General features: G+C 51.6%; 8 protein-coding genes across 8 annotated transcripts; 3 read left to right on the top strand and 5 right to left on the bottom strand.

Moving 5' to 3' along the window:
* Positions 1–1,361: 1,361 nt before the first annotated feature.
* On the bottom strand, positions 1,362–2,857 carry POX_b03167 (Eukaryotic translation initiation factor 3 subunit E; the record flags this gene model as incomplete). The annotated part of the gene is made up of 3 exons (XM_050112069.1): positions 1,362–1,380; positions 1,474–1,668; positions 1,734–2,857. The coding sequence occupies 3 exons, from the start codon at positions 2,855–2,857 to the stop codon at positions 1,362–1,364; spliced, it is 1,338 nt and encodes a 445-aa protein (XP_049972415.1).
* Positions 2,858–3,142: 285 nt separating this feature from the next.
* Positions 3,143–6,251, top strand: POX_b03165 (Phosphopantothenoylcysteine decarboxylase; the record flags this gene model as incomplete). The annotated part of the gene is made up of 5 exons (XM_050112068.1): positions 3,143–3,266; positions 3,465–3,856; positions 5,145–5,464; positions 5,541–6,078; positions 6,156–6,251. 5 exons carry the CDS (start codon positions 3,143–3,145, stop codon positions 6,249–6,251), a joined length of 1,470 nt encoding a protein of 489 aa, XP_049972414.1.
* A 2,253-nt stretch (positions 6,252–8,504) lies between these two features.
* Positions 8,505–10,232, bottom strand: POX_b03164 (uncharacterized protein; the record flags this gene model as incomplete). The annotated part of the gene is made up of 1 exon (XM_050112067.1): positions 8,505–10,232. The coding sequence occupies one exon, from the start codon at positions 10,230–10,232 to the stop codon at positions 8,505–8,507; it is 1,728 nt and encodes a 575-aa protein (XP_049972413.1).
* A 34-nt stretch (positions 10,233–10,266) lies between these two features.
* POX_b03163 (uncharacterized protein) lies at positions 10,267–11,655 on the bottom strand (the record flags this gene model as incomplete). Its single annotated transcript, XM_050112066.1, has 1 exon — positions 10,267–11,655. The coding sequence occupies one exon, from the start codon at positions 11,653–11,655 to the stop codon at positions 10,267–10,269; it is 1,389 nt and encodes a 462-aa protein (XP_049972412.1).
* Positions 11,656–14,882: 3,227 nt separating this feature from the next.
* Positions 14,883–16,478, top strand: POX_b03162 (26S proteasome regulatory subunit; the record flags this gene model as incomplete). The annotated part of the gene is made up of 6 exons (XM_050112065.1): positions 14,883–15,040; positions 15,096–15,137; positions 15,203–15,301; positions 15,373–15,659; positions 15,710–16,388; positions 16,460–16,478. The coding sequence occupies 6 exons, from the start codon at positions 14,883–14,885 to the stop codon at positions 16,476–16,478; spliced, it is 1,284 nt and encodes a 427-aa protein (XP_049972411.1).
* A 1,003-nt stretch (positions 16,479–17,481) lies between these two features.
* On the bottom strand, positions 17,482–22,198 carry POX_b03161 (uncharacterized protein; the record flags this gene model as incomplete). The annotated part of the gene is made up of 4 exons (XM_050112064.1): positions 17,482–21,815; positions 21,871–21,891; positions 21,959–21,997; positions 22,054–22,198. 4 exons carry the CDS (start codon positions 22,196–22,198, stop codon positions 17,482–17,484), a joined length of 4,539 nt encoding a protein of 1,512 aa, XP_049972410.1.
* A 664-nt stretch (positions 22,199–22,862) lies between these two features.
* POX_b03160 (uncharacterized protein) lies at positions 22,863–23,489 on the bottom strand (the record flags this gene model as incomplete). The annotated part of the gene is made up of 1 exon (XM_050112063.1): positions 22,863–23,489. The coding sequence occupies one exon, from the start codon at positions 23,487–23,489 to the stop codon at positions 22,863–22,865; it is 627 nt and encodes a 208-aa protein (XP_049972409.1).
* A 565-nt stretch (positions 23,490–24,054) lies between these two features.
* POX_b03159 (uncharacterized protein) lies at positions 24,055–24,702 on the top strand (the record flags this gene model as incomplete). Its single annotated transcript, XM_050112062.1, has 1 exon — positions 24,055–24,702. The coding sequence occupies one exon, from the start codon at positions 24,055–24,057 to the stop codon at positions 24,700–24,702; it is 648 nt and encodes a 215-aa protein (XP_049972408.1).
* Positions 24,703–24,954: the final 252 nt, after the last annotated feature.

Raw genomic sequence — 24,954 nt, 5'->3', positions numbered from 1 at the left:
ATCCAGTTGAAACTTTCATGGAATCCTCTTCGTTTTTCCTTCTCCCGGCTTGCTTCTGTCCCCTCGCGTGGATTCGTTTCCCAGTCCTTCAGCCCGGCCTCGTCGGTGACGTACTTTGCTTCTAGTTCCTGCATTCATTCAATCCAAGTCTTGGTTCCCATTCCTACTGATAAGGAAAAGACCAGTCGCTGCCCTAGAGATCATGACGGGGAAAAACCAAGGACTTGCGGTATCTCTTTCCTAGGATCTCGGACCCAGGACTTCTCCCGTTCTCGAGCCATTGTTGATGCAGTTGTCGTGTCTCAGTTCCAGGGTTTCAGCGACAATATCTGGCAAGCAAATACCCTCATGCCACATGTCGAGTGCTAAAAACCATAAACGCTCTGGAGATTCGATTTCAAGTCGGCAAGGGAGCAAACTTTGAAATGCACGCCGCTGGGCAGCATTTCTGACTGGTGGATTCTGGATCTGGATCGTGATGGGGAGCGCTCTTGACGGCGTCGGCTGGACTGGATCTTTCTTGAGTTTGAGCGATACCCCCCCCGGTGTCTTGTTACCTGTGCAATGCTTGATCGATTACCTGAATCTGGAGGGTGTTTTTCTTTTGAGAGTCTATGTTTCTGAATCACTCCTCCGTGTGTCGTGCCTATCACACCCCAGCGATGGGACGTTTTATTGAATTCCGTGCATCAGACCTCGAGTACGACAATGGGCATTCGAGAGACGGCTCCAGTTCAAACCGAAGCATTTCAGACATCAAATTTTCACTCATCTCTATAGACCATTCATAACTGCATTGATCCGGTGGATTTCAGCCGGTTCCTCAAGGATCATCTATGTGACTTCCTTCTTCATCCCGCAGCAAATTCAGGAGGCCACAAAACACCCAGTCGGACTTGTTTCTTTTTTGAGTGCGCTCCAAGGAATACCATCTTCTTCATACCGGGAGGGCAAGCAGACATCCCATTCGTCTCCTTTTTCTCTGCAAAAACCACCGGGGTCCAGAAAACCTCTCGGAAAATCCCTAGAAGGAACAATGAAAGAAGAAAGAAAAATATCCAAACGATACCAAGAAGCCGTGAATGAGGGGGGAAATAGAGGTGATAGAGAGACGGAGGACTTCGAGATTTGCACACGGGGAAAAAGAAATTCAAGAAAGGTTTACCACCTATGAACGCCAGCCGGATGCCACTTCTGCACAGAGTTCCCCATCTCTCACACAGAGCCGTGTTGTGACATACATGGGAGGATCATTAAAATGGGTGGGCAGAGTAAAAGAGAAAGGAGTCGATAAAGGGAGAAACAAAGGTAAGAGGAAAGTTCGGGGGGGTGTGGGGGGCATCAGCTCATGAACGGGTATTTCATTTAGCAACGGCGGAGCTAGTGGGGAAACACGAGTCAGCAAGATCTTCCTCAAGGAGCAGAGGACAAGAGATATAGGATGGGAGCACATTGAACCACATGCAAACTTACCTCAAGACTTGTGTCCGGAAGAAGGCACCCTTTGTCCTCTCAATGACCTGCTGGTACACCGATTGGGGAGGGTGGTTCATGATGACGGTGCCCTCCTTGTAGTCAATCTTGGCGTCGACCCGGGTGTCGCGAATCAGGTTAACGATCCACTTCTCACCCTCGTCCTGGTTCAGACCCAGACGAGTGGACAGATCCCTGATAAGATGATTAGCACGCTGACTTGTCGACGCCCTCGCTCGTGCGTTGAGAATAGGACTCACTTGATATCAATACGCTGGTGAATCTTGCAATAGCTCTCCGAGATGAGGTGACGAGCGGCCTCGACGAAGGCGTCGGCGGCAGAGACAAGGAAGAAGTCGCTGCGCAGAACCTCCTCGGCCTCGCCGAGCTTGCGCTGCGCCTCCTCGAAATCGAAGTCGACATACAGAGCCTTGATGAAGTCGGTGATGGGGTCGGTGTACTCGTAGTTCTCTTGGCGAACAACACGGATCAGGTCCTTGAGTTGCTTCTGGTAAGCGCCGTGGTGCTTGTGGGGGCGGCTGCGGTTGGTGATCACGGCAGCGGCCAGATAGCGGAGGATCCAGGGGCAGCTGGTCTGGATGGTGTTGATGTAGGCGGGGGAGAAGAAAAGATCGGTCAAAACATCGCGGGCGGGGTCGTGGTTGAAGAAGGGGAAGAGTGACCAGTGAATCAGCCAAGAGCGGTTGGTGAGCTGGGCCAGAGGGTTGTTGAAAAGACGGGTCTCGATCGAGTCCTTGGCTTTCTGGACCTCCTCCATCGCGCCCTCCCAGTTCGTGGTGAGAATCTCGGACGCGAGTTTACCCCAGGTAGCCGCGGCGACCTTGTCGTTATCGGTCGACAGGACACGGAATTGGTAGAGCAACTCGGCGGCATTACCGTAACTGCCGCAGCTGTACTGGAACCGACCGTAGTCGTAAAGGCTGTTGACCATCTCGGTGGTCACACCATGCTGCTCCTCAAGGAACCGCAGGTTAGCGGCCTTGTCGCTGCGCAGGTTACCAACGACCTCCTCGTCTTGCAAAAGCTCGGTGATCTTTTCGCTCTCGACCTGGTAGTGCTCCAGCTTGGCCAGAACCTCCTCACGCTTCTTCACGAACTCATCGGGAACCTCGTCGGAATCGTTGATCTCCTTCCACAAGTTGGCCACATAGTCGGTCATGTTGGTGTGCTTGAGCAGCTCATACTTGGCGCGAGTGATTTCTTTGTCCTCCTCATCGGTGCCGGCGCTGAATTCGAGCAGTGGGAAAACCAAGTGGCGGTCGAGATACGGGATCAGGCGAGGCAAGAGGTCATGCTCGGGGGTGACATCGGTTGGCTGGGTGCCGCTGAGCTTCTCAGCGGAGGGAGGGGCGTTGTCTGCCATACTGAATGACTGGTATGAGTTGTTCAAAGACCAAAGACAAGGCACGATGCACTTTGCACTTGGAATTTGTGTGCGGGAGGGTGTGTGGGCGCTAAACCATTTTTGGTATCGAGTTGAGTTGCGGGGGCGGTGGCAGAAAATCGCCGCGAAAAGAACCTGCTTCATCATTCGTGCCGTCGACGGCTGTAATGAGCTCACTGTCTTGACCCCGAGGTGCTTGTCAACCTTTCCATATCCCTAGGTTGTGCAGACTGGTTCTCTTGTCGACCACGATTAAGACCCTCGATGGCGTCTTTCCGACAGTCGGCCTCGGTCGCCTCCTCTGTGTGCACACAGACTGCCAATATCCGCTTGGCTCAATCCGTGGCTTCCGTACAAACATGTAGCCGATTCTCACCATTGTCTTCCTGTAAGTTTCTCTCTGTTTATCCTCACGCAACATCCTTTGCGCGAGCCGCCAAGCTCTGATCGTCCTGGTAATGATCGGTGGAGTGAACAATCTGTTGCATTGCCGGTGTCCGAAGGAAGCTGGGCCACTCTTCCCAGTGGTCTTGAGAGTGGGTGACAAAATTAATTTATTCTAACTTGCTTGCAATCAATCTCGTAGTCTCTCAACTTCGCTCCTCATGTCGCTCATCCTCTTCTCGATTCCCTCTCCCTACCCAGCAAAGCCGCAGCTTCCTTACTCAACTACGTCGCGAAGCGCAAGCACTTAAGGAGCAGCCTGTCTCACAATCCGCACCATTGCCCAAGAGTGGCAAGCCGTTAAATTCAACTTTGTCACTTACGAATCTTCCTTACTTCGTTCGACGGACCGGCTCTAACCAGTTACCTGTCTACCTCGTCACAAAAGCTGGCGGCACGAAGCAGCTCACCAAGATTCAGAAAACCGAGGGTGACTTGGATGCGTTCCGGAATGACTTGGCCATTAGTCTCGGCATTGACACTCGGAGCCCCGATGTCTCCATCAACAGACTTACTGGTCACATAATCGTCAAGGTAGGTTTACAATTTTCTCGGCAAATTGCCAAGTCTGACAGTAATTCGATGAACGTCGTATTGATTTTTACTTTCCTTCACAGGGCTGGCGCAAACCCGAGATTGTCAAATTTCTTCAGGAACGGAATTTTTAAGAACCGTTCTGTCCCTTCGGACATCCGACGTTGATTCGCCATTTGATGCAAAAGACTTGAGGCGTCTAGCTCATCCGAATCCTCACGGGTCCCTAAAGTCGCGCAAGAAGGGCTTGCGAAAGATGGAAACGAAAAGCATGGAGGACTAGCAAGAGTGGGAGCTGCGCACCGGCCGCGAAAGGCCGCACACGGATATACGGATGATTATCCTGTTTTCTTTTTCCCTTAACTCTCTCGACTCCTTACTCCGTTGATGTGTATTATTAATCCCGGTTTGGGGGACTTGATTCTCGATTTATCTGCGGGTGTTTTGATCTGCTTCTGGCGCTTGTGTTCATCTTCCATGGGCTTGTATTCCAGGCCACTTCAAATTCGATTCCCTGTCAGGCTTATCTCTTTTTCCCAACCATTACGGAGTTGCTTCCGCTTGGCTTCTCTGCCGTAGATTTGCTCTAGACTTTTCACAGAGACAGGATAGAGTAAAGGTTGGCCGACCCATCGAGGAGGAGAAGAGCCAATTTCTCACGATCTTGAAGGATCTTGTCAATTAGCTCTTCTTAACCAGCCCTAAAGAAGTCGTCGTTCTCCGTAGTGAGAATGTGAAAAGACACATGAGCCAGGTGGAACTGTCTCATCAACTTCAATACTGGCAGGTATGGAACAGCCATAGTCTGGACAACCGAGCACAGTCTACCACTTTCCGTTCACTGACTTGCGCATTATAGGAATCGTTAGTACCGGAGTCGATAGTCATTGCCAGTCATTCTCGAGCTGGACAGTCACAGCATGATTGATCTCATCCCATGTTTGCATAAACTATAGCAAACAGAACTCCCCCTCTTTTTTTCGTCCCAGTCGAAACGTAAAAATTAAACAAATATAGAATGAGGAATGAAACAAGCACGGCCTTTTCAATGTCGCCGATACCTAGTAATGTAGTGCGTAGATACATGCGGACCAATTGATGCCTCCTCATGGTCCCGGAGACTCATCGGTGAGACTTGGTTGGACGAGAAGGCCCTGAATAAGGATAGAGATCTAAGCAAGAGATGAACACCGACTTGACTTCTATGGAGTAGGCGGTATGATTATCATTATGCTGGATATGATCCTAGTATCCTTGAATATATACTTGCAGGTAATAAACGTTGCAGTGCTCGGTGTCGGCTACTGTGTCTGCGGTGCAAAAGTCCGGTTCCCGTCCAAGTAAACAATCGGAGACTTTCCATCGATCACGCATTAATGGCCCGTGCCCACGGGTATCTCCCGCGCGACAACGACATCTCCATAAAACATCGGGTTACGTCAAGGCCGATTTGTCAGATTGCGGCCTCTCTGAATTCTCAGGATACCCGGGTCTCGAGTCGACAAGTCTCGCTCGAGTCGCTGCCATGTCTCAAGTAATTTCTACCAACCCTGCAGAGGTCGTTGCTGCCGCGATGGACGACGGCAAGAAGCACCTTCTCTTGGCTGCGTAAGGTTCCAAGATTGTGTTTTGCGATTGTGCTCATGTCAGGTCGTACTGATACATAGACCAATCTGAATTGTAGAAGCGGCTCCGTTGCAACCATCAAACTTGGTCATATCATCAAAGCGCTGGTCAAATATCCAAATCTATCCATCAGAGTCATTTTGACCAACTCGGCGGCAAACTTTCTGAATGGGCAGACTCAAGAGCAGCCCACCATCGAATCCCTTGCTGCGCTCCCTAATGTCGATGGGGTTTACCGCGACCAAGATGAGTTGAGAGAGTCGTGGGTTCGCGGTACAGGGATCTTACATATCAATTTGCGCAAATGGGCACATATCTTGGTCATTGCGCCGCTCAGTGCCAATACATTGGCCAAGATCGTCAATGGAATGTCTGATAATTTGCTCACGGATACGATTCGCGCATGGGATACGACTGGTCAAATTGAAGGTATGGACAAGCGGATCGTGGTATTTCCCGCCATGAATGTCGCCATGTGGGTGCACCCGATCACCACGCAACACATTCGGGTTTTGGAGCAAGATTGGGGCGTCCAATTCGATGCAAATGGACAGAGGATTGGCGGTGGCTGGTTTGAGGTCTTCAGGCCGATTGATGTATGTGATGTGCAAAGATTTCATCTGATCTAACAATCCTGTCTTAAGCCGACTGTCCCACTGATGACGCGCAACAGAAAATGCTCGCTTGTGGAGACCTCGGAATCGGAGCCATGCGAGAGTGGACCGAAGTTGTTTCGATTATAGAAGAGCGGCTGGCTCTGGCCACCTGACAGACAAGAGTCTTGAGAACTCGAGCCTGTGGAAGGGTCACAATCGCATTACTTGTGTCCCTGATGCCACGAACAGGGAGCGGAACAACACAAGCCGTGGGTCGCCTCAGCGGTATGACGCTCCGGCGTCGAAGACGGCATTCTATATTCGCATGATGATTCAAATCGAGTCGTTGCATGGCATGTCTGTCAGCCACTTGGTCAATGACTGAGCAGAAAGATGAATCTGTCCCAGAGATCTCCTCGACGACCTTTCGTTTGGCTTCAATGCTGAATTTGATCCGCCCAGCAGACTCGCTTCCAGAACGGAGAATTGCATCCATTTTCTGTCAAAACTATCATCATCTCTTCGAAGAGGGATAAGAGAGAAATGAGAAAGTGGAAGCCCATGACGAGATACCTAGCTCGTTAAATATGATCATCACAAAGCTGCCAAAACCTCATTCGGAAAATGTAGGGCTGATAAAAGAAGTGGGCTTGGAGGAGAATAGCTCCACTCAGTCTGCAGCCTGAATCAGCTCAACAGAAACGTAACTTCACATTGGCGGGCCAGGAGAAAATAGGCGTCCGATAATTGATTGAGGTCCCTTTTCGGGGAGCAACTTCTGTTGGCGCTCTGCAACTCAGTAAGCGGCACCATCGTCGCCATTTACGCCCAAACTAAGTGTAAGCTCAAAATTGCATTATTTATTATTTGAATGACCTTACCTATCACGTCTCGAAGCCTGTCCTTCGCAGTCCGTCATATCAGTGGAGCTTTAGGGATCATGCTTCGCTTCAAAGGATCAGTCACTCCTCCATCGAATGATGTCTAGTTTAAAAATTTCTGATAATCGTTTGATACAGTCGGCGCAGAGTAAGCGGGTGCCCAAACAAGATCACAATGCCTATTATCTGCGGACTTCTCTCTCCTAACTAACCAAAAGCTAGTGTGCCCAAAAATTAGAACCTTGGGCCAGGTTGAATGCATCATAGTAGTCTTGTCACTCCCAAGTCAAACAGCTAGTGCCCTATAATGGAACAAAAGCCTCACATCACCAACCAAGGCGGGTTCATGGGGACCACCTCCTGATTGACCAGTGTGGCTTCAGCATAGGGATAACAATTCCAACGCATAGATCAAGCGATGCGTGGGGAATATGATCTTACTCTTTTTTGCTCATGGCCAAGAATTAGCCGCCTGTGGCATCTGCCTGCAAGCGCAATTTGTATAGTTTGCGGCCGATGCATGATCAGGCAATGTCGAATTCTGTGTTGGCGTGGTCACAGCCGAATCTACCTTGCTGTAGTGCGAAAAGGTGGGAAATTCATGCATGGCTCGTCCAACAGTAGCCTGAAAAGAACCCGAAAGGACTGACTGTACAACATACCGCTGATGTCTAGAAGGATCCAAGAGGAAAATGAAGAAGGGAAAACATCGAGAGATGATATTCAATGACAAAGCCAATAAAGTCCCCTGCGCGTGCCCATCCCAACTGGCTTACTAGCCAAGAGTCTGTTCAGTGAGGTGGCTCGCATCTGGAAATCAGCCCAGCCTGGCACTTGTAGGCTTAAAGCTCAGAGGGAGCTATCTGGAACAGGAACGTGACATCGATGGGTGGACGGGCAGGTGTCGAGGTCGGCATTAGATATCACTTTTTGGACTGGATTGCCATGTCATTACACCGTGCCTAGTCATACACGCTTGGGACCCTTACCAAGAATCCCAAGATATTCATTACAGATCAAGGTAGGGAGAATCTCTGCCACTCAGTAGAGGGTATATTGAGCATTGTACATAAAAATTGAACACACAACAACGCTATTTCACAATCAAGCTAGGATGCTCAAAGCCGTAAGCTGGGGGCGCAAAGAAAAGAGAAACAAAAAAAAAGAAAACCCTCTTGGTGACCCGTTGGCGCCAGCGAAGGAGGAAAAGAAATATTTCAAGAAAACTCCGTCCAGCCGATGACAAAGGCGTAGGTGGAGGCAGACCAAGCCCATCGTAAAGAAGTAGCCGGCAGCGGTGACCGAGTCTGCCGACATGAAAATAGAGGAATAAAAATGACATGATAGAACTTCAAATATTGCTGTGCTGCATGCGTGTGGCAAGTGCTTCATCATTTCGAGAATTGCGCGCCTGAAGAAACCAGCCTTCAATCGCCTCACCACGCTTAGCAGATCAATCGCTTCAAACATGACAACGTTGCAAGACAGGCGAGGCACGCTGTAAGAAAGGAAGACGTGGACTGATGGGGCTTTTCGGTTTTCTCTCTACTCTGCGAGGTTGGCATATGTAAGGAGCTGGCGAATGATGGTCGGATCCATGTTCGCGAGAAGCAACGCGCCAAGTAAGCTTTCTTTACTGGGGAGGATGCCCGAAGGAAGTCGAAGCTGGGCGGAGCTATCGACTTGTTTGGACTTCTCCGCGAGTCGCCGCAGAATACCGAGACCACGATGGATGATGGAGCTGTATGCAAAGGCTTCCGTTTCAGCTTGCCGATTTTGACGCGGATTGATGGTTGAAAGACGCTCGGTACACAGCAGGCACGACACACGCAGCAGATGAGCAGCAAATCCATCGACGGACCCAAGCCATTGCTTGGCGAGGACCCCATCTGCAAAGGTTGTCAAGACATCGGCTGCTAACAGGCCTTGCATCAGAAAAACAAGGCGAGCGTCGGCCACTGCTAGAGGTCTCCGATCTGGAACGGCGCAAATTGCAAGGCCAAACGCCCGAGTAAGCAGCTCGGGCTGCGGGGCCGCCAAGCCATCGCCCGAAAAGATCGAGCCGAAGAAGACCCGATTGGGATCATCTCGTGCTAGCAATTTGGCGAGCCCGTCTACTGCAGCGGGGGTGTAGCGATGAATAGATGGATTAAAGGTCGTAAACAGAAGTTGTCCGGGCTTCACCTCCGTGGGCCCGGGGGAAGGCAAAAATGCCAGCAAGAAATGCAAAAGGCTCAAAGCTTCTTCCTTCCCTGGTATTTGCATGACATGGGCCAAGTTGCTCATGAAGATCACAGCATCCTTCATGAAATCCAAGAGGTTTTGATCCGTGCGCAGGTATCGATCGCGGGTGCCGATATTTCTGAAAATGTTTGCGAGACACTGCGTCACAGCAGGCACCCCGAGGGACTCGAAGTTGGATTCACTGAATGACAGGTTTCGAAGAATGGTGGTGATACAGATCAGACGATCTATGGCGCAATTCAATTCATAGTCAAGGCTCCCAAATTCGAAAACATCCGCAAGCGCAGCGTGTTCATATTGACAGCCCCGGGTGACATCTTCGTAAGACCGCAGCGATATCTGTTCGCTGATTTCTTCAACGTGCTCTGCCAAGAACTCGGCTTGCTCATCGGCACAATCTACCAAGCTCTCGACCAAGTCCTCTGTGCTTTCCAGTGATATCTGGATGCTTGGCTGACTGGAAATTGTGATGAGAGTATCAAGGGCCAGTCGAGTTTCAGCGTGGATTCCAGACTTCAAACTCATGGTCAAGGCGTGGATGTCTATGATGCCCAACTCCGCGAAGCTTGGTACTGTTGGCCGAAGTGCTGATATTTCCTCACCCATGTGGAACATTTCTTCGACTTGAATCGGCCCATGAAGCCGCTGCTCGGTGATGATCATAGGTTTGAAGGGATCTTCAATCGGCCGCTTGTAGACTTGTTCTGGCGTGGGTTCCGGTGGCTGTACTGGCTGTGGCCCAGGTGTCGCCGAGGCTTTTCTCTGCTGAGACGGGGAAGGTGCAGCGAATTGGCTCGGTGCATCAGGTGCGGGACCTGGCGGCTGTGAATGCCGTGACACGCTCAGCCGATGCCCCGCTTGGGGTGGCTTGCTTTGACCTCTTAGCTGAGTCGGGGTAGCAAAACCATTGATTGGAGTCCCTTGAGCAGTCGCAGAGACGGGAGTGCTTGTTTGAGGGGTATTCGCAATCGACGGGTGAGATGGGTCGAAGCTCGGTCCGGGCTTAGGTTGGGGGGACTGGAACTGCATTATCGAGGGGTCGCTGGGTTGACGTTGAATTCCACTATGATGTTGCAGGGCATGGGGGTGTTGTTGTTGTTGTTGTTGATGTTGTTGCTGCTGAGGGTGAGGGTGAGGTTGCTGATTTTGTGACTGTTGTGGCGGCGGCGGGCTGCTGCTGCTGCTGCTGCTGTTGTTGTTGTTGCTGTTGCTGCTGTTGCTGCTGCTGCTGCTGTTGCTGCATCTCGGCATACTGTTTGGATTGGGATTGAAAGTATGCCTGCTCATAGGGAGCAAGATTTCTTTGATGGTATTCCCGAACCTCTTGTGCAGCCATCGGGAACTGTGCTTGCGGGAATTGAAGTTGCTGCGCGACCATTGGCCACAAATTCATGGCAGTTACTTTCTTCGACCCGCCCATTTTCATCACAGTTCCGTACAATTGCATGAGGTTAATCGGACGACCACTGATGATAGGATTCTGGTCGAATGGGAGGTTTCGTGTCATCATGAATTTCTGTAATGTCCGAATAAACATTTCCGGGTTATTGGGTTTGCCCATATTTTGTTGTTGCTGCTGCTGCTGTTGTTGTTGCTGCTGCATCTGACGAATTGCAGCCATCTGCTGTGGGTTCGCCATTGGATTCATGCCACTTGGAACGGGAGGCCGACTGCCCATCTGAGGATTGGAATTTGGATTCATTTGTTGAGTTTGCATCTGCATTTGGCGTAGCCGTTGTTGCTGTTGCGCAATTGCTTGTTGATAATTCTGAGGTACGTGCGACATCCCACTGAACTGTTGCGATTGCATTTGAGATTGCTGTGCCGCGGGAGTCATGCCAGGCCCTTGCTGGAACTGGGGGTTCATCGACTGGGGGAAAGATTGCCCGGACATAAATTGGCCATTTTGCGGCGTATTGACGCGACTCACATCTGACTGAGATGGCGACATCTGAGGGCCACTCCCTACATGTGGCCCGGCCGGAGAGTAGGGGCTCGGGGAAGCTGTCCCCATGCGTGCACTCTGTTGGTCAAAGTCTTGCAAGATGGGCGACTGCGTCACACTAGGCGAGGCGCCTTGTTGCAAGTGCTGATAGGCTGTGGGATGCTGCGGAAATTGAGCTCCATTCGGTGGACCTTGGTATCCGGGAAAAGGTACTTGATGGGGAGTTTGCGATCGGGACCCAGTCATGCCCGTACCGGGGCCAGGCCTGGGTGACATGGGCATTCCATCCTCAGGCCGGGTTCGCTTGGATGGGATCACCTGATTGGAGTTGTGGAAAACGGGAGAAGCGTTGCGCGGCACGCCATTAAACATGCGCTGGTATTGGTTTGGATCCGGAGGGTTGGACGAGGCGTGAAAGAAAGCATTTGCTGGGTCTATGGTTGCAGAATTAAATGCGCCATTATTCTGGCCAGGAATATTCGAGGCGTCGGCTAGCCAATCGTTCATGTCGTGTGATTTTTTCAAACCATCTGCAGTACACAATCACTTGTTAGCACGGTCTGATGAAGAAGACGCGTCGCCATCAGAAACGATCTTTCGGTCGGGCACAACCATCCTGCCTGAGACAATGTGGCCAGTGATGACCGATTCTCAGTGGAAGGTGTGAACGCGTGTCGACCGGCCCTGGGGAGAGACGGCGCGCTTGGTCGCGACACGCTTCCGAACACTGGCCTCACGCCGGACCCGGTAGCTTTTCGACACATACTTGCAACCCCCAAATTTTGCCAGATCTCTTTTTGAGGAGGAGGAAAAGGATACACGGAGGATGATACATACCGACAAGGCTGGATTATTCAAATTCCCGAATTGCGAACAAATTAGCTAGAGGCCGGATCCCGCAATTAGCAGTCAGACGGGGAGGACAGAGGTTGGGGACGGGTGTCTGGTGGTCACGTGGATTCGAGGCCTGAGGCGAGCTCGGAGTCACGGGGGGGGTTTTGGTGGGCAGGAGGGCCAGGATGAGCGAGAGCGGGTTTCCCGAGAGGGAAGGCTAAACAAGAAGTGCACGAATGACCAGAGGGGTTGGCAATGAGGCGCACTAGAGCTGGCCCCGGATGTCACGACAGGAATGGGCCAGAATCTGGAGACGTTCAGGCAAATGAGGGCTGGGCATGAGCTGTCGGTGGGCTGCCCGAAAGAAGAGAGGGGGAAAGGGGGTCAGAGGGGTGCGTGGCCACAGGACAGGAAGACGGGAAATTAGGCGGGGGAGGAAGGAATGGAGAAGGACGGGGGTAAATTGGGGTCCAGGGAGACACTCCTGATAAGAAATTCCGACATAAAAGAAACAGTTGGCGTACCTCCCGTATAATTTTTATGGCAGCAAAGGCAGTTAGGGATGGAAGGGCGAAGTGGAGAGTGGGAGAGGGAAAAATTACAAAAATACACGCCGGGAAAGATGCCCAGACCCGGACTGCGTCATGGTGTAATGTCCATACACCGATACAGCAGAGGGAGTTGGGAACCACGGGAACCACCGAGTCCATCTCGTACGAACGGTGAACGGAATTGGCTCGAGAGGCTGCCAAAAAAAATGCTCGTCCTTCGATAGAGATCAAGGTAATTGTATGTAATAGTGTAATGCTTGGACGAGGACGAGACCGTTTCAAGAGTTGCCGCACGTCCGGTTCCTTTCAATACGCGTGTTGCGTGCTCACAGTGCTGCTTCACTTTTCGCGTGGTGCTGGAAAGGCCTCTTCCACGGGCAAGGAAGAAATCAATCCTCAAAGGTCTGCCGTCAAGGGAAATTGTCATCTCTTGCGAGTATCAGTGACACCCTCCCGATTGTGAGGAAAGATGGGCGGGTCGGGTCATTCGTCTGAAGTCCTGAACGCCATCCGAGAGCGACAGTACTGGAGGTGCCACGGTAGTAAGCAAACCACACCGTTCGCATTATCGACCATGGATGCAGCAGAGCTCGTCCAATGTGGGAGTTGGAAGAGCAGAATTGTTCATCTCATTTCAGAGTCGAGAGAAATCCCCCCCTGGTTCCATCCTCAAAGCCAAGGACCTACTCAGAGCCCCGCGAGGCTTCATTCCAACGGGGCCTGTTCGCCGAGACTGGTTAGTGTGTGACTGTCAGATGTAGTATACTCTCGCTGGTCAGCGCTGGCCCCGAGGAGTGACGGGTGCCAGGATATGGGAGGCATTTCCAATCTGGAAGCACAGGAAGAGTCGGGGTGGGAAGAGATCCAAATGAATCATGAACGAAAGCAGTCGGGACGAAAAGGAATGCACTTGAAAATCAGTTCGCTGGGGCAGTCACACAGGCATCGAGCGCGGCCTCTTTTCTGATTAAGCCTGGAACTAGCGTCCAGCCGTCTACCGAAGGATGCCGTGACGAGGATGATCAACTTGATCTTGCAGCTCTAGCGACAGACTCGGTACAACAGAACAAAAAGTGCCGTCAATGGGATGGCAGAGCAAAGCACTGAATTAAACGTGGAATTTTTGGTGGCTCATGGAATCCTCTATGAGGGTGGGTCTCCCGTAATTTGACCCGACGAGCACCAAGCGAACGTGATGATTTTAAGTTGTGCCACCATTCCGGATTTGGTGACCACCTCGACCTGACAGGATCAACTGCTGCTCAATTTACATGCTTCCATGTAAGGGAAACTCTCGAGGCACTAGGAGCAGAGTCGGTGAGAGTAGGTCTGCCAAACAAAAAACTGAACTAGACAGGGTAGTGTTCACAATAGCAGGAGGTGCCGCCATTGGTCTTTCTGTGCAGTCGGGGTTAGGCGTGGGGGGGTAGTGGAGGAGGCGCGACAGGACAAAGCGCGCCCCAGTCACTGATGGGGTTTTACGAGAGATCGTAGCGTCCAGACTCGGGCGCCTAGCTTTGCTGCTTAAATTTTTTACTGCGGTAGTATGTAGTTTATCCTATGTACTGCTAAGCAACTCGTTGGCACCGAGATGTAGAAGCACGTCCGGGACATGTCGAAATCGAGTAGGTCTAACTCCAGAGGAGGATTCGTTTGGGGTTCAGCCTTGGCCGTCTGTCCGACGACGGACCGTTCCCAGTCGACGCAGTCACGATGTGGTCTTGAAGGAGGTTCAAGGGCACTTCAATTGACTGACCAAGGGCGTTCACCTATTGGCTCAGCGAGTCTGACGACTCTGTTCCTTAAAAAAGAAAACACTTGCTCGGGACGGTGAAATTGCGACGGGACCACCTAGGGTAAAAGACTCTCCCAACACACCTGTTTGGGCAAATGTATAGGTGACAGGATGAGGACGTTCTAGAATAAACAACGGGCGGCGTCCGCCTACATGCGAGCCCACGCTATCGACTAAAGATGCTCCCAATCAGGTAATAAATCGGATTCTTAGATTAATGAAAAGATCCCCTATTTAAATACCACCCATTCTAAGAGGGGTAATAGTATGGAGGCCCAATCGAGCCGCATCGTGTTCAAGTGGTGTCGCTCAAAAATTCATGTTCATCGGTACCTACAAGCAAAGATCCAACCGCTGACGGATGGCAATTAGCACGTGACCAATAATCAAGCTCCGTGTTGCCCGATGCAAGCTATCCATGACCATCTAACGTCAGTACCAGTCCTACACGCCACACCCTCGTCTTCACCTTCAACTAAGAGTTGATTGCTGCTTCATCACAGAAGACTACAAATAGACTTCTTCATAATCCACAGGTCCTCCAAATCGCAATCATGGGAGACGTCGCCGTGGAGAATCCGGCCAACAGCGTCACGCCTCTCCCGAAGCCGGGCGCCCTTGATGCCCTCGCCAACCTGGATTCGCTAGAGGGAGCTGGAGCGGACGGAAACGATGAATATGCCACCTTGAAACGGCTACAGAGACACTTGGAGTCCGTGAATTCACCATCCTCTGGGTATTGACTGCGGTACTGACGTCGCCTACAGATACATTCAGCTGCAGGAAGAATACATCAAGGACGAGCAAAGGTGATTTTCCCAGGACACAACTCCATCTCCTGACTACAGCTTGCTCATTACACATGAACATACAGGAGTTTGAAGCGAGAGCTTGTCCGGGCACAAGAAGAGATCAAACGGATACAGAGCGTGCCATTGGTGATTGGACAGTTCATGGAGGCTATTGACCAGAAGTACTACACCACCCGCCCAGATTCTTGACGAACTGGCGTAGCATTTCTTGCTAACAAGCTCATGACAACAGTACCGGCATCGTCCAAAGTTCAACCGGCTCTAATTACGTTGTCCGCATCCTGTCCACGCTTGATCGCGAGAAGTTGAAGCCCTCTTCATCGGTCGCACTCCACCGTCACTCCAACGCCCTGGTCGATATCCTCCCGCCCGAGGCAGACTCTTCAATTGCCATGCTGGGCGAGAACGAAAAGCCAGATGTGACTTATGCCGATGTGGGTGGTCTGGACATGCAAAAGCAAGAGATTCGGGAGGCGGTTGAGTTGCCATTGACGCATTTCGACCTCTACCGCCAGATCGGTAGGTTATACCCCAGTGGAAGTCCAAGTCTTCGATGGGAACGTATGAAGCTGACCGGACCACACAGGTATCGATCCGCCTCGTGGTGTTGTTGTATGGTCCTCCTGGTACCGGCAAGACCATGTTGGTCAAGGCTGTGGCCAACAGCACCACCGCCAGCTTCATTCGTGTGAATGGCTCTGAGTTTGTGCAGAAGTATTTGGGTGAAGGTCCGCGTATGGTCCGTGACGTCTTCCGTATGGCGCGGGAAAATTCGCCCGCCATCATCTTCATTGACGAGATTGACGCCATCGCCACCAAACGTTTCGATGCCCAGACTGGTGCCGATCGTGAAGTGCAGCGTATTCTACTGGAGCTGCTGAACCAGATGGACGGCTTCGAGCAGACCAGTAATGTCAAGGTGATCATGGCCACCAACCGGGCCGATACTTTGGATCCGGCCTTGCTGCGTCCCGGTCGTTTGGATCGAAAGATTGAATTCCCCTCCCTGCGTGACCGTCGCGAACGCCGCCTTATCTTCTCCACCATTGCCTCGAAGATGTCGCTGTCTCCGGAGGTGGATCTGGACTCATTGATCGTCCGCAATGAACCGCTGTCGGGCGCCGTCATTGCCGCGATCATGCAAGAGGCCGGCCTTCGAGCAGTGCGCAAGAATCGATACAATATCATCCAGAGCGATCTGGAGGATGCGTATGCGGCGCAGGTCAAGAGTGGCCATGAGGATGATCGGTACGTGATTTTCTCCGTTTTGTTGGGCTATCTATTCTCATCGATGCCTTGTCTCACTAACCCTCTCCCAGCCTCGACTTCTACCGTTAAACATCCTACTTGCTGGACGCGCGAAGCCGATAGGCGGAAGCTCGAGACTCCGGAATGTTGTACTATTTATTTATCTATAGGGGACCCCTTAGAGATTCAAGAAATCTTCATCCGTGGAAATAAAATAAAAGAAAAGCCAAGCCGTCTCGCGACTGAAGATTCACCTCACAGTTGCTTCGTAGTATGGTGGCATCCGTCTTTAAGTGGACATGCCCGGATCCGGGTGTCGCCTTATAATTGCCTCCCTCCTCTCCTTCATCTCTTGTGATCTTTTCCTACAGTGGCAGATATCCTCTCGACTTGATGCAGCATGGGGCCCTCAGACAAGACTGACTGATCACTGATTTCTACCCACCAGAGGTATTTGCCGTGACCCGCGAATAATACTTTCTGGAGTTCCGCCCAAGGAATTCTTCATAGTGTCTGGGAAGACGGTACTCTAGCACGGAATACGCGCGCGGCTGCAGGTCAGTCTGGTCGTGAAGCGTTATTGGCCGACGACATCCAGGCCGTTGTGAATGAAGGTACCGAGGCTTTGTGTGAGAGAAAGTTCCGTTTCATTCGATTTGACCGAATTCCACATTGACCAGCCTCAAACATTTATATATCCGTCGTACGTACAAGTAAGACTTGGTTCATCTGAACGGAAGTCAGACAAAAAAAATCGGTCAGGCCGGCGCGGGTTTGACACGGGCTCGAGAGAAGTGGGACCATAGCTAAGCCTTTAGATCACGTAATAGTAGTAGGCCATCATTGAAACCGACTAGATGCAAGAACGAGGATGTGGTGTTCCATACTGCTTCCCTCTTTTTGCGAGATCAAATTTACCAAAGATTCATAGTCAACTGATGTTTTGATTGTGCGTCTGCTGCAAAAAAAATTTCAGATTACATTCATTCCTGCAGAACACCTTTAAATTTTGGTAAAATCTTCCCAGCAAGTATCAATCATAAGGTAACTCCCCCTTGTGGATGCGGAGGCCAGAACGACAAACATATATCGTTCAATTGCGGCGAAGAAGGTGCCAAGTACATAATGAAGTCGCCAATAGGCCAAAAACCAGAGGGGTAGCCAAAGGATGGGGGCCACGAGGAGTGGGAAAGTCAGGTTGGGTGTTCGGCGGCAGCTCCGATATGCCGCCATACTGACGAGCGATATGCTGCAAGAGATCCTTTAAGCGCTCCATAGCATGATCGAAGTCAGGTGGCTGCTCGTATGACACTTCAAGGATGTCATGCACTTGGTGAGGGTTCCATCGGCCATGGGTGGGATATTCGCGGCTGCAAAACTGACAGAAATTTAGACCGAGGCAGAGTCGGCAAATGATACGCATTCCACGAATACTTCCGGAACATATATCGCAGATCAGGTCTTGGTTGACACCAATTTGAAGGTTTTCGTAGTCCAAGTTCAAACTCAATACAGAATGAGCATTGTCTGCATCATCCAAATATAACAGGTAGTGGCCAAGCTGGTGTTGAAGGGGCAGAAACGGCCTCGCAGGATCAGGAATAGAGAAGAGCATTGTGTTTGATATTTGAAGAATCGATTGTCGGACCATCGCGCGTTGCTGCAGTTGATCAGTTTGCATGATTCCCGGGAATAAATCGTGAAGTCGGGCGACCAGACGAGGACGATCTGTTGCATAGTCCAGAATGTTTCTGCCGTATCCATCTCGGAGGAGTGCATCAGCATTCAGCTCGAGAAGAGCAAGGGCGAAATCTTCATGATCATGAAGGACTGCAAGGTGGAGCGGGGTTCGTGAAAATATATCCTGGGCATTGATGGCACACAAAAGGGCAGGGAACTGCCGAAGTATATGTAGCAGGCCTTTCGAGGCAGCTATATGAATAGGAGAGCGATGGAGGTTGTCGAGAAGGCTGGGATCTGCGCCTGCTTGGAGAAGGATCGGAATTTGAAAGGCAACACCCTTATGGACGGCAGCAAGCAGGGCATTGCCATAAATACCACCTTGGGCGTTGAAATTGGCCCCGGCATCGAGTAGTATCTTTACTACCTCCGCGCTGTCTTGATATGAAACAGCAGCAGCTTGTAGGGCAGTGCCGTATTGACCACCCTGAGAGTTGACGTCGGCTCCGGCATCAAGTAGTATCTTTACTACCTCTACGCTACCTCTGCACGAAGCAGCCTGTAGGGCAGTGCCGTATTGACCACCCTGGGCGTTGATATCGGCCCCGGCATCAAGTAGTATTTTTACTACCTCCGCACTGCCTTCTGATGAAGCAGCCTGTAGGGCAGTGCCGTATTGACCACCCTGGGCGTTGATATCGGCCCCGGCATCAAGTAGTATTTTTACTACCTCCGCACTGCCTTCTGATGAAGCAGCCTGTAGGGCAGTACCGTAGTGACCACCCTGGGCGTTGATATCGGCCCCGGCATCAAGTAGTATCTTTACTACCTCCGCACTGCCTCTGTATGAAGCAGCCTGTAGGGCAGTACCGTATTGACCACCCTGGGCGTTGATATCGGCCCCGGCATCAAGTAGTATCTTTACTATCTCCGCGCTATCTTGATATGAGATAGCAGCAGCCTGTAGGGCAGTGCCGTATTGACCACCCCGGGCGTTGATATCGGCCCCGGCATCAAGTAGTATCTTTACTACCTCCGCACTGCCTCTGTATGAAGCAGCCTGTAGGGCAGTGCCGTATTGACCACCCTGGGCGTTGATATCGGCCCCGGCATCAAGTAGTATTTTTACTACCTCCGCACTGCCTTCTGATGAAGCAGCCTGTAGGGCAGTACCGTAGTGACCACCCTGGGCGTTGATATCGGCCCCTGCATCAAGTAGTATCTTTACTACCTCCGCGCTATCTTGATATGAGATAGCAGCAGCCTGTAGGGCAGTGCCGTATTGACCACCCTGAGAGTTGACGTCGGCTCCGGCATCAAGTAGTATCTTTACTACCTCTACGCTACCTCTGCGCGAAGCAGCCTGTAGGGCAGTACCGTATTGACCACCCTGGGCGTTGATATCGGCCCCGGCATCAAGTAGTATCTTTACTACCTCCGCACTGCCTCTGTATGAAGCAGCCTGTAGGGCAGTACCGTATTGACCACCCTGGGCGTTGATATCGGCCCCGGCATCAAGTAGTATCTTTACTATCTCCGCGCTATCTTGATATGAGATAGCAGCAGCCTGTAGGGCAGTGCCGTATTGACCACCCTGGGCGTTGATATCGGCCCCAGCATTAAGTAGTATCTTTACTACCTCCGCGCTGGCTTTGTGTGAAGCAGCCTGTAGGGCAGTGCCGTATTGACCACCCTGGGCGTTGATATCGGCCCCAGCATTAAGTAGTATCTTTACTACCTCCGCGCTGTCTTGATATAAAGTAGCAGCAGCGGCCTGTAGGGCAGTGCCGTATTGACCACCCTGGGCGTTTACATCGGCTTTGGCGTCTAGCAATATTCTCACTATATTTCTTTTGCCTCCCAACGAGGCAGCTTGCAGCGCGCCTCCAGACGAGCCTTTTGTCGTGTCAATAGCTGCTCCCTCCTCTAAGAGCCAATTCACAAACTCCACATGCCCACGGGAGGCTGCATTGACCAGTGCCGTTTCACCTCCTCTGCATGTCGTGTCCAGCTTTGCTCCCATCTCCAGAAATATCTTCGCAACCTTGATGTGGCCACACCATGCCGCTAGGTGGAAGGGAGTATTCCCTTTCACATCCACCGCGGTGACGTTGCCATTGTTGGACGCTGCAAAGGCTACAACATCAGTCATATTGGCAGCTGCTGCCATATGTAATATCGTAGTCCCATCTTGTGGGCATGCTAACCCCCAGGGATCAAAAAGTTGATAGAGCTTGACCCATCTGCCAACCATTCTTTCCAATATTTGAACTTCCTGTTCCAGTGCAAAGGAACGAAAATTAGCAGCTTTTTCTGCATGAATTAAGAGATTCTTGCTCGCGTAAATGAGGAATGATCCGTTCTTGGAAAGCATCGCCTCCTTCATCTCTCGCGTATTTTGCAGATTTGCAAGTGGCATCTCTGCTGTCGCTAGACAGAATAAACAAGATTGGTAAAGCATTGCCTGAGATTGAAGAATGATCGTGCCGTTCTCGATGGATGGTATCACAGGATTAGCCACTCTTGACAATAAGGCTAGTCCTGTCGTCCGTAAGAATTCATTGACCGTCTGGTGCACGACCTGCACCACGTCGCCACTTCCGTGGCCTTTGACCACCTCTGCGAGTCCGCCGGAGAGAGCTTTGATCAATCGCCGCATGCTCTTGTCGGTTGTGACAAACTCGTCGACTTCCTGCCAATGGACATATGATCGAGTGGCATCCACATAGTATGCCGCCATGGCATATCGCATTTCTGTCACCGTGAGGGGTCGCTCTGCCAAGCCTACCCACTGGAAAAACTGCAAGGACTGCACTCGGTTCTCGGGCTTGATCACATGTTCCAGTACGTACTGATACACAGATTCCAAATCGGCAGGTACATTGCGCAACCAACGACGGATATCCTTGGACGATCTCCCATCATCAATCTGACCCCTGATCAGAGGCATCACGATATGGGCCCATTGAAACACTCCGTTTGCTTGATCGATCAATTGATTCGTCAAATCTTTCCACCCCTCGTGGTGTCGACCGTCCGTTACCAAGATATCACTGGGCAGATGACTCTTGATGTATGTCGCGATATCCTCATGGTTATGTTGGTCCACCACGATCTCTGCAACACCGAACGGGGCCACACTTGGATAGTGCCGACATGATATACAGATCTTGGCCCTAGCTTGACTCTTTTTCGCGGCGTCATTCAGCTCCTGGAAATAATTTACCAGTTTCCGCGCATCTGCCTCGCCAGCCTCGTCCAGGGCGTCCACGAAGATCGTGACCTGCTGCAGTGCAGCCAATTTGCAAATGGCATCTTGAAGCAACTTTTCCAGCAGCACTTGTGGCCACTCCCAGTCGCGTTCACCAAAATCCCTGCATCTTTCCAGATAGGCCTGTCGAAGCTCATGGCACACTGTCGCATTTGATTTCAAGATCTGGACCAGCAACGACCGAAGCATTCCTAAGGGGGTGCGCTGCAGCTCTGTGCCCCGCGCGGTAAAGAAGAATTCCAGGCGAAGGTCCTGACTTGCATCTGACGATTTGCAAAGCTCTTCGTGCAAGAAGGCCATCAGGGTTGATTTGCCCGAACCCGGTTTTCCCGCGATCCAGAGCAGGCCACGGGGCTGCTCTCGCCAGGATCTACACTCTTCTCGCTCCAGAATCCACCGGCAGGTATTTCGGTACCAACGCTCGATGTGGTCTCTTCGATCCCTCATCTGGGGGAATGCCAGCGACCAGATGATCTCTGCCGGGACCGTTAGCAACATCGACACTCAATAGGCATTCAGTGTATCACGGACTGTCATATATATTTCCCTGGTCTATGGCGTGTTAGCGTCATGGACTTCCACGCTTGGAGGCTACAACGAGCCTGGCGGACAGACTTACTTTGACCTTGCTCATCCTGGTGGTTGCTAGCAAAATACGCTTTGATCGCTTAGTGTCGCAGGCTCACAATGCGACGAAGATTAACAGCTCTTTACCTGTTACAGAACCTGTTCCAACGCTAATGATATTCTGCTGTCCACTGGAGTTGTTGTTGTTCTGACTCCCATCGCCGAGGTTGGTGTTTTGTGTTCCATCACCGCGATTGTCGAAAGATCCTGGCAGGTTCGGTGGTTGACCCATCCTGACTTCTCGAGGTCGTGTATCGCGCCGATTTTCTGGAGAGCTACGTTCCAGTCGAAGCATAAAACAAATATCCATGCAGACGTGGGATCCTGAGTAAAGATGGAAGTACTTCGTCAAGTGGGCGGGGGCACAGGCTGGCTGCGGGGAGAATGAGATCCTGGAACGGCCAGCCGGTGCATGTCAGGCCATCGCGAAATGGGTCCCTCTCAGGTTCAGCTGGGGTGGCTTGGTTGCTGGTTGCTGTGTGGTAGCAACGGGGCGTTTTGGCGTGCATCGGATCTGCCAGATGTGCTGCCACCTACACTCTCATTCGATGGCAACGATGTGATGGGTGATATCAAGTGCTCCGCCGGCTTAGATCTATTTGGAGACGGTGGAGCCATAAACGTGGAATTGCTGCCCTGAGCAAATACAAGAGTTGCGCTGCAGTCAGCCGCCGTGGCGCTGCGGCACCCACTGTTAGCCCCGCACTGAACAACCCCACTAACACGTGTGGGATTGGATTGGGGATTGGGGGTGCCACACCATTCTGGTTCTGGCAGCTCCTCCTCTCCCCCTCGAGACTTGACAATTGTCCGGCTGCAAGTCGAAGAGCAATGTGCGCCCGTCTCTTTACTTCGGTCTTCCCAAAATGAATATAGCGTTGATTCCGTACTCCGTACTAAAAGTTCATAGGCCCATGAAATGTCCCACCGATAAATTGCTGGCCTGACCTATTGTTGTTATTCTGAGTCCCGCCGCCGGTATTGACGTTCTGAATACCTGGCCCAGAGTTGCTGATGCTGCGCAGACACTGAGGCGGTAACGACGGCGGGATCGCAGACACCTCGTCCTCGGCTCGTGCCAGTTCACCGAGCTGCTCATCCGTCGCCAGTTTCATCACCCGGTTGTGCGCCAGAAGTTGGACGTCCCTCAGCATTCCCTGCATGAGAGACTCGACGAGGCTACCCTTGCCCAAGGTGCGCACAGCGCGGAGGTATCGCTCCATCCTCGAGGCGCTGGCGGAGGGAATAACCGTTCGAAATATCTCTTCAAGACGGCTTGCCTTCTGCTCACAGCTGTCCAGTACAGGTTTTATTGCCTGGTAGAGGGAGTCTTCGGGGTCGCTCATTTCGAGGTTCTGTAGAGCGCTTTGAAGTGTTTCTCTAACCAGGGGAAGTCGTGTGGATGTGTCTCGGAAGGCTTCTGGGAGGCCTGAGACATCGGAAACGGCACTGTAGATCTTGATCGTGGCGTCGATGATGGCAATGACGCCGGAGATGAGGCCGATGGCTTCGGCGCCTGACATGATTGACAGATGGAGGGCTGATTGCGGATCGTAGCACAAGATCGGTCTCGTCTTCGTTTTGCTTCGGGTTTACGGAGCTGGAACAAATATATCTTGTATCTGAGTCCTTTGTTGAAATGAGGAGCACCGTGCCTCGACCCACTATTGCGCAGCCGTTTCCCCTTTCTGGTTGGCCGGAATACGCTCACCTGAGGCGGCCCGCATGAAGCCACAGGCAGGCTGTCACAGGGTGAATTGACGGAGTAGCCATCAGGCTCGTTGGGCGATTTTTGGCTGAGCAAGCAGGGAAGAACTCGGGGTTGTTGGCCAATTTCAACTCCGGAGCCTTCATATAAATCATCTGTCTGAGACACCGCCTCGAAGATCGCCGAACCACGATCTCCGACATGGTATGTGAACACGCTCTGATGCTTGGTAAGTCGATGAATAGGGTTGACGGACAACACACGTCGGCTGAGGTGAGCAGTGATTAAGCAGATTAGTGCTAGCTATATAACGCCTAACCGCCTTCTCTTTCACAGACACCGTTTCATATTAAGACGATGCTCACCTCCAGTCTCAAGAAATGGCTAGCCTCGAAACACACGAAGTCCTCGCTCTGATTAGAGCCACGATCTCGACCCTCGAAAACTCTTATGATGTCTACAGCGACATTTTTGATGCCGACAGTCTCCCGTCGGCATTCCAGTTGGTAGCCCAACATATACAGGTTGTTTGTGAGGCACTCAAAGCCGCAAATAAACAGGTGCGGGCGATGAAGGACGAAGAAATGTGCAAAGAAATCAAGTTCACCGCAGCAGGGTGTGTGGAGAAAGCCAGGCTGTTGGAGACACTGTTCCTTAGGGTGGTCCTCGCGCCCGCCGCCGAAAGAATGGGACGTTATCAGCAGGCGGTTCAGGAGACGGGAAAAGGAGACCGCGTGGAAACCCTCATGAAAGGCATCATGGAAGATACAAAGCTCTTGTTGACTGTAAAGGAAGAGATGACATCAGCGACTGAACCTCAGCTTGAGCTTCTGCTCGAGTCTATCAAGGAGGTATCGACGATCCCTCCATCGCTATCAGTTGAGGGCCAGACCTCCGGTTTTAACAACTTCGGGTCGGGCACTCAGAATATCAACACTGGCAGTGGCTCCCAGAACAACAACAATAGCACCGGGCAGCAGTTTATCGGCGGAACGTTTGGGTGCTTCAACCCCTTGCGCTCGAAATAGCAAGAATATTGTCTTCCGACTCGAGATCAGCGTTCTTCTTGAATACTAGCTTGACAGCTGCCGAATGCCCGTCTACAGCAGAAGACAGCGCCGTCAAGCCATTCTTGTTTTTTTGGCTCGCGACTTGGGGTATACCAACGAGCCAGTTGCTCTTGTCATCATATGTAGCCCATGATGGCGCTGTCATTCTGCCTGGTGATAGGGTGTTGCCAACGTAGTTCTAATGACTCAGGTGCAGGAAAAGGAAATTTC

Source organism: Penicillium oxalicum, chromosome II, assembly GCF_001723175.1.
Source record: "Penicillium oxalicum strain HP7-1 chromosome II, whole genome shotgun sequence".
Taxonomy (NCBI): domain Eukaryota; kingdom Fungi; phylum Ascomycota; class Eurotiomycetes; order Eurotiales; family Aspergillaceae; genus Penicillium; species Penicillium oxalicum.
This window is presented reverse-complemented; position numbering and strand designations above follow the sequence as displayed.